This window comes from Rhagoletis zephyria, unplaced genomic scaffold (genome assembly GCF_001687245.7).
Source record: "Rhagoletis zephyria isolate East Lansing unplaced genomic scaffold, Rhagoletis_zephyria_1.1 Rzeph_scaffold_00099, whole genome shotgun sequence".
Taxonomy (NCBI): domain Eukaryota; kingdom Metazoa; phylum Arthropoda; class Insecta; order Diptera; family Tephritidae; genus Rhagoletis; species Rhagoletis zephyria.
This window is the reverse complement of record NW_016157183.1, coordinates 471,858-479,890: the sequence shown is the minus strand read 5'-3', so window position 1 is coordinate 479,890 and position 8,033 is coordinate 471,858. Positions and strand designations below refer to the sequence as shown.

The 8,033-nt window shown below is 35.7% G+C and overlaps 1 protein-coding gene across 5 annotated transcripts in view; it reads left to right on the top strand.

Annotated features, from left to right (window-relative positions):
• The window catches only part of Dbct (Dihydrolipoamide branched chain transacylase E2), a 229,508-nt gene that overhangs the window by 57,212 nt on the left and 164,263 nt on the right, over positions 1 to 8,033 (top strand). The window contains exon 6 of one of the 5 annotated variants that reach the window (XM_017632734.1): positions 528 to 560. The exons of the other annotated variants lie outside the window; for them this stretch is intronic. Within the exon in view, the coding sequence (XP_017488223.1) occupies positions 528 to 545 (18 nt within the window). The 3' untranslated portion in view covers positions 546 to 560. Of the gene's footprint in view, positions 1 to 527; positions 561 to 8,033 lie in introns of those variants that run through there. 5 annotated transcript variants of the gene reach the window in all.

The window sequence follows — 8,033 nt, the reverse complement described above, 5'->3', positions numbered from 1 at the left end:
ACGTGACATAAATTTCCATCGTTATATTTTTGTTAATATTGCTTTTAAATGAATTTTTAACGCAAATAAAACATGTATTTTATGTAGAATATACTTTATATTTTGACTTCAGCGCCAATTCAGGGTCAATTTATTAGAAATCTATGATTTATTATGTTGCAACCACATACGCCAAATTCGAACCAAATCAGACCATAAATACGGTTTTTCGAAATATCTCGACCATGGCACCACCTAGGAAGACCATTTTATGCAAAGATGATTCTACTTACATAGCCAGTATATATTTTAAAAAGCAGACAAATCGGCCCGTAAATACGTTAGATATAAAACTTTTATTTTTTTTGTCGTGGTGGACCTTCCGCTGGAAACACCCATATGTGTTATTTATTATTACCCCGAAGGTGTTATATTCGTTTTGTTTTACTATATTATAACAAGATCTCATTTTTAAAATAAAAGATTTGTTAATTCGATTTCATTAGTTTTATTAAAAAAAACAGGCAATTTTTGGCGTATTTTTTCAGAAATGGCGCTTTTTTTAACAATCTGGACACCCTGGCTGTTACTGCTAATAGGTGTGTATAGTTACAAATAGTCAGTACCAATTTTTACTGGAACCTGCAAATTTTTGCTGGAAAAGTGTATAATAACCCAAAAAATTTGCAAGAGAGCACTGAATCGAGAGCGTAATAACACGGGAGAGCTGCAAATTCGTGCTAGTGAAATTTTTACTAGCAGAAGAAGAAGAAGAATAAATGTCAAAAGCCGCCATTTGTTGAATTGGTTAAGAATAAACAAAAGTAAAATGAATGGAAATCAAAATATTAATGATGTACTGGACTGTGTAAGTGCTTGGGTGTAAAGCAAAGAGTTTAAAACTGATTTATAAATAGTAAAATGTTTACAGCAGAATGTCAAAACAATGCAACAATTATTCACTTGCAAGTTTTTACTAGTTTTGTGTTCAATAACTTTTTCTGCTAGTTTTCTTTTCTTCTCAATTTCACGCTCTATTTGGCTTTTACGCTCTCGCTGCAATTTTTTACTGGAGAAGTTAGTATACACGCCTTATACTGGCAGTCACTGCCGCAGCAAACACAATACGGCGTTGTCAGTGACTGCTTTTTTTGACATTCCCTTTTGTTTGTTTACATATTTGTTGTTGCCTTTTAGGCTTCAGTGACATAAACACAAGTTGGCTACGTGTCATTTATGTCAAATTCAACATGCGAAGTTTGCTGCGATGAAGACAGTGGCAGTAATTTTAGAATTTGGGCACGATGTAGAGAACAGAAGGTGGCGCATTCCGTAAAAAAGTCTCAAAAACTTTAAATGTACTGAAATTCACTATACTTTCACTCAAATAACATTTTTTTCACATTTCCTTTATTAATTTTTATTACAAATCATATATTTTCACAATTTAAAGTAATTAAAACACGTTTCCTATCGAAAAGTGGAATATTAAAATTAGGGATGTGCCGGATAGGGATTTTGCCGGATAACCGGATTCCGGATACCATGTAAAAAATAACAGCCGGATTCGGATATCCGGTAGACCGCTGCCTTAATAAATTTCGCAATATTAGCTGCATTTTTTTGTAAACGAGCGACAAAAGAACGCTCAACTCGGGTAAAATCTCCTGTTGCTACTTAAGCAATTCCGTTGGTATCTGGCACGAAACATGTGATTAGTTTAATGGGATTTAGAAACAAAAACAGAAAAAAAAATTTCCCTAACCACTTTCCCATTAAAAGCAACTTTTTAACTTAACAACATTACCCTTCAGGTCGCATATTTTTAACCGACCTGGCTGAACTCGGATAAATAGCCGAGTTTGTGTTGTTGCTTTGAATGTATTTCGTCATTTTAGCGAGTGTTCTTGTAGCTCGGTTGTAAAAGAATGCATCTATTGTTATATTAGTTTTTTTGTTTAGCGACATATTTATAATCAGATTATCTGCTTTTTCGAGCTAAACTGTCCAATAAGTAATTAAGAATATAAAATTTCTCCTTTGAGATCCAAGTTATAAAATAATCATCGTACAGTTTCTTAAGTAAAAACACTATCAGCTGATTGCCAAAAAATGCCTACAGCTGAGATCACCTGTTTTTTAGCATTTGCTGTTATCTTTTACAATTTCTTTCATTTCTATTACAATTTCTTCCATTTCTATTACAATTAATTCAAAATACACTAACGCACTGAACCAAAAACACCAATACACTAACCAAATACACACCTGCAGCCCGCAAAACACACACCTACAGCCTACCCTGAAAAACGGTAAGAAGAAGAGTTACGTTACTTATGGAACTGAACGATGAAAATAATCCTCTATTAAAAATATAACTTTTTCGTCTGCAACGTTGATTTGGTAAGTAGAGGAAAAACGTCAAAGATAAACCGCCGCAAAGCAAAAACGCCAGGGTGATGCATTTTTACTAAAAAATGTGACGAAAATCGAACTATTTGAATGCTTGCATATCACCCCCTTCTCGCTTTTTTCTGACATCAGTAAAGCTAAAAACTGGGTTGATGGTGAACTAATTCGAAAATATAAATCTGTTAGCAAGGAGAAACCGGTCGAACTCTAGTGAAAGCGTCTACTGAAGAGCGAGCTCACCAGGATATTTGGCAATGCTTTGAAGAAATCGTCAACGGTTCTGATGCTGTTTCCAGTTTTTATAGTGTAGTGGGCAGACAAGGCAGTGACCGCACATGAAAAAGGCAGCGATTTAGAAATGGAAAAATATTTACAACTATCCCTTATACCCACGCAAGGAGATCCTGTAATTTGGTGGAAGCATAGTCGCAAAGAATTTACAAATATGTTTACTCTGGCAATGAACTATCTCTGTGCACCACCTTCCTCAGTGAGCTCAGTAAGGGCCGGTTGCTCAAAGCCTGATTGACACTAATCACCGATTAACATCGTTATCGACGTTTTCGGCTCCATGCAAATAACATGGTGTCGGTAACGTCGATAACGATGTTTAACCGGGGATTAGTGTCAACCAGGCTTTGAGCAACCTGCCCTAAGACTGTTTAGTGCATCGGTTAGCATTTATGTTCAGTGTTGCCAGAGAAAAATTTCGCTTGGAGCTAAAACGGTCGAAAAAAAGAGCTAAAGAGAGCTAAATATTACTAATAGTAGCTAAAATGAAGAGCTACATATTTTTGTTAAGGTTGAACATTTATTGACGTAAGATTGTTTTTACACCTTCGGCAATTTTAATAAAAACAACAAATTTTATAAGTTTAAGTGTTGAAAAAATCTTTTAAAACCAAAATAAGCTGCATACTTATATTTCGAATAANGTAAGATTGTTTTTACACCTTCGGCAATTTTAATAAAAACAACAAATGTTATAAGTTTAAGTGTTGAAAAAATCTTTTAAAACCAATATAAGGTGCATACTTATATTTCGTATTCGTTGTTATGGCACTTATAACAGTGAACTAAAAATACTTTACAAACTGTTAGAGTCTGTAATTTCAGATATTTGAATTGAGTAATTTTTTCGCAAAATTTTTCTGGAAAGTTTTACTTCCAGCTCTCCTTAAAAGTTAAATTAGTAAGGTATAACAAAATCCGCACTATCAGAAAAAGGATTTTCTTCTAATTAATTTTTGAATTCTTTAACCTAAATCCCAGAGTTTATGGTGTATACACTGCATCTCGAAATTTCCATTTTATCAACGCTTAAGTTTTGGCTTATATATACCAAATACAACTAAAACTTTCTGAAGGTAAAAAGTGCTAGATAAATTTGAAAAGAGCTAAAAAAGAGCTAGGAGCTAAAACCCAATTTTTGGAGCTAAATAGAAAAATAAAGAGCTAAATCTAGCTCCAAAAGCACAAAATGACAACACTGTTTATGTTGCAAATAGAAATAAGCAGAGACATAACTATTATAAGAGAAAAGAATAAAAGTCAATCAATAATCATTATATTAATATAAATATTTTTCGAGTCATCTATAATTATTATTCAAGGACTTATATTATAAAAGTCCTTTCATAATAATTATCAGAGATATAAATATTTTTAAGTTTTCAAAGACTTTCATTTTAAGACTTATAACATACAAGTTTTTCATAATAATTATCATTGAGATACATATTTTTAAGTCTTCAAAGACTTTTATTTTAAGACTTATATTATAAAAGTCTTTTCATAATAATTATGAGCGCGAAAAAAATGTTTAAGTCTTAAAAGACCGGACTTCTTCAGAAGCATTTCAAGATTAGTTGGGGACCAGTTCGGGGCTAGGTGGAGCACAGTTCCGGGCTAGGTGGGGCACACCTAAAAATATTTATCTCGCTAATAATTGTTATGAAAAGACTTCTATTATTTAAGTCTTAAAATAATAGTTATCGATGACTTAAACAAATTTTCTCACACATAATTATTATCAAGAGACTTTTATAATTCTTACGAAATATTTGATGACTTTTTTAAAACTCCACCATGAAATAATTATTATTCTGGGTCTCTGGAAATAAGTTGTTGCCCGATAATGCGGAAACGCTTCATTTAATAATAAAAAATAAAAATGTTAGCTTTAATTATGTTGGTTTTCGTAAAGCAAAGAAATGAATGCTGCTTTTATTTAGTTGAAAAACAGTTGCTATTATATACATACATATGTATAGATATATTCCAAAAGATAATATGACAGGGTTGTAATTATTGGTATTGAAACCTCAATTAGAATGTACATTTTTAGCACCCTTCCTCAATACAAATAATTACCTCAAATTTAATGAATTTACAAATTGTGCATGTTTTGCTTTTGATACATTTTTGGTAAAGATATCTGCTACCATATTTTCAGTTGATAAGTAATTTAGATCTATATAACCTTTCTTTATAATTTCTCTGATGAAATGGTATCTTATGTCTATATGTTTGCTACGCGTATGATACACTGGGTTTTTGGCTAACTGTTGTCACCGAATATTGTTGTTGGAGTTTTCTCGTCACCACACCCAATTTCTATTATTAATTTTCTTAAGTGAATTGCTTCTCTCACAGCTGACGCAAGCGCCATATACTCCGCTTCAGTGCTACTCAGCGCCACGCTGTGCTGCTTTTCTGCCTTCCATGAGATCGGACCTTCTGCCAAACAAAATACGTAACCCGTATATGATTTGCGATCAGATTTGTCACCACCCCAGTCTGCATCCACGTAACCGGTCAACGCCTGCCCAGCTGCGTGGTAATGTAACCTTTTACTTATAGTTGTTGCCAGGTATCTCATTACCTGTTTCACTCCTGACATGTGTTCAACGTGTGGGTTTGTAGATCGCTGCGCTAGTTTCGCCACCGAATGCAAAATGTCCGGCCTTGTTGTGAGCCCTATCCACATTAACGCACCAACTACCGATTGATACGGTTTTATATCTACACTCTTACAAGTTGTGTTATCGCATGCAATTTGATGATCGGCATTTAACGGCGTAGCTGCCGATCTACAATTTCGGCTGCCTTGTTGCATCAAAAGCTCTCGGATGTACTGCTCCTGACCAATAGTGATGTCACCAAGATCACCTTGACGTTCAATGCGCATACCTAAAAACATATGCAGGGGACCTCCATCTACACACTCAAATCTCCCAGAAATACGTGCTTTTATATTAACCAAATCGTCGATTGTCTGGCTTGCAATAATTATATCGTCGACATAAATTAAAATCAAATTTAAACTATCTTTACCTTGTTGACGGTACAAGCACGGCTCATTATCACAGGGAACAAAACCAATTTCACGAAGCACGCTGTCTAGTCTCGCGTTCCATTCACTTCCTGACTGTTTTAACCCATATATGGCCTTTTTCAATTTTAGCACTTTGTGAGGGTTATAATTGTTAACAAAGCCTTCTGGTTGATTAATATACACTGTATCTTTCAAGTCGCTATTAAGATATGCCGTCGTTACGTCTATTTGATGCATATATAATTTCAATTCTACAGCAAGAGCAATCACTAAACGGATTGTTTCGAATCTACAGACGGGCGCGAAAGTTTCGTTGTAGTTTACACCCCACTTTTGGGAACAGCCTTTGGCCACTAAACGGGCTTTGTACTTTTTAACATTCCCCATCTCGTCTCACTTAAGGGTATAAACCCATCTACAACCAAATGCCGATTTACCTCTTGGCAACTCAACAAGTGACCAAGTTTCGTTTTTCTTAAGCGCTGAAATTTCTATTTCCATTGCTTGCTTCCACTTCTCACTATCTTTGCTCTTAACCGCTTCTTCAAATGTCTGTGGAACTTGCTCATTCACTGTGCTACTCAGAATATTGTACTGTTTTTTCGGACGACCTTTATTGCCTGAGCGAATTAACCGCGGTCTACCTGGACCTATTTTCGTTGGCGTATTGCTTTTATTTTCGCAACTATTCTTATCACACACTTCATCATTGCTGCTCTCTTCTGCTGTATCAAACTTATCCTCTTGTACGTCTTCATTTTCACTTTCACTACTTTCGTACCCGTTTACCTTTTCGCTTTCCCTTTGCATATTACTACTTGTCTCAAGGGGCTCAATATAAAACTGAAATTTATCATCGCGCTGCTTCTTCCCACATTCTCATTGAATAGAACATCCCGACTCTCAATCACTTTTTGTGTCTCTTTATCAAATAATCGGTAAGCTTTTGAGACTAATGAGTATCCTACCATGATATACTCTTTGTCTTTAGCTTCAAATTTAGTTTTATATGCTTTGTTTAACGCAACTGCGATTGATCCAAACGTTCTGAGATGACCAACATGTGGTTTTCTGCCGCTCCAAATCTCGTACGGTGTTTTTGTACCAAGGGCTTTTGAAGGGCACCTGTTTCTTAAATACACTGCTGTCGCTATTGCTTCTGCCCATAATTTCGAACTCAAACCTGCATGGACTAACATACACCGCGTCATTTCAACGAGTGTGCGATTAGCGCGCTCAGCCACACCATTCTGCTGAGGTGTATAGGGAACCGATAATTCTCGACGAATGCCATGCTCCTGTAAATACTCTGTAAAGTCTTGATTTACATATTCACGGCCGTTGTCACTGCGTAAAACTTTTATCATGCGCCCTGTTTGTCGTTCAACTTGCTGTCTAAAAACCTTAAATTTTGCAAGTACTTCGGACTTTGCTTTTAAAAAATATACAAACATCCGCCTTGAACTATCGTCGATGAATGTAAGGAAATATCGACTACCGTCTAATGAAGATATGTTTATTGGGCCGCAAACGTCGCTATGGACTAACTCCAACAACTCTTTAGATCTGCTTTCAGAATTGGGAAAATGAAGCATATGTATTTTACTAAGCATGCATGTGTTGCAATTATCGATTTTATTGCTTTTCGCTACTGACATACCACGAATCATTTCGTACTTTATTAAATAGTTTAAAGATTGGTAATTCAGGTGGCCGTACCTGTTGTGCCGCATTTCTATATTATCTGCCGCAGCGAATATGCGTTCTGTTTGACTTGAAACCACAAACAAATTTTCGCGTTTTTCGCCTTATTCTTTATGAGGGCTAACTCCGCCTTGAAAGTTGCTTCCAAACCGCTGTCGACTGCCTTGCTCACCGATATAAAGTTTGCTTTCAGCTGTGGTGAATATAGGACGTTCTTTAAGATGATTTCTCTGTCACCGCAAATGAGCTTTACATCGCCTATGCCTTGAGCTTCTATGTACGCGTCTCCTGCTAACATTATGTTCTCTTTATGTTCGCTGAGCTTGACAAATAACCTTTCGTTGTTACACATATGGGATGTAGCCCCACTGTCAAGATACCACGATGACGTATTTAAAGCTTTGGTTTCTGCTAAGCCAACCATGGAAAAAGACAATTGTTCACCTTTCTTCTTCTTCTCACATTTGCTGGCGTAGTGGCCTTTTTTCCCACATACAAAACATTTGCCGGAGAACTGACGTTTCTCTTTATAAGCTTTTTGTTTTTTCTGTAGTGTATTGCTGATTCCGAACGCTTGCTGAGGATTTTCCAATGACGGATC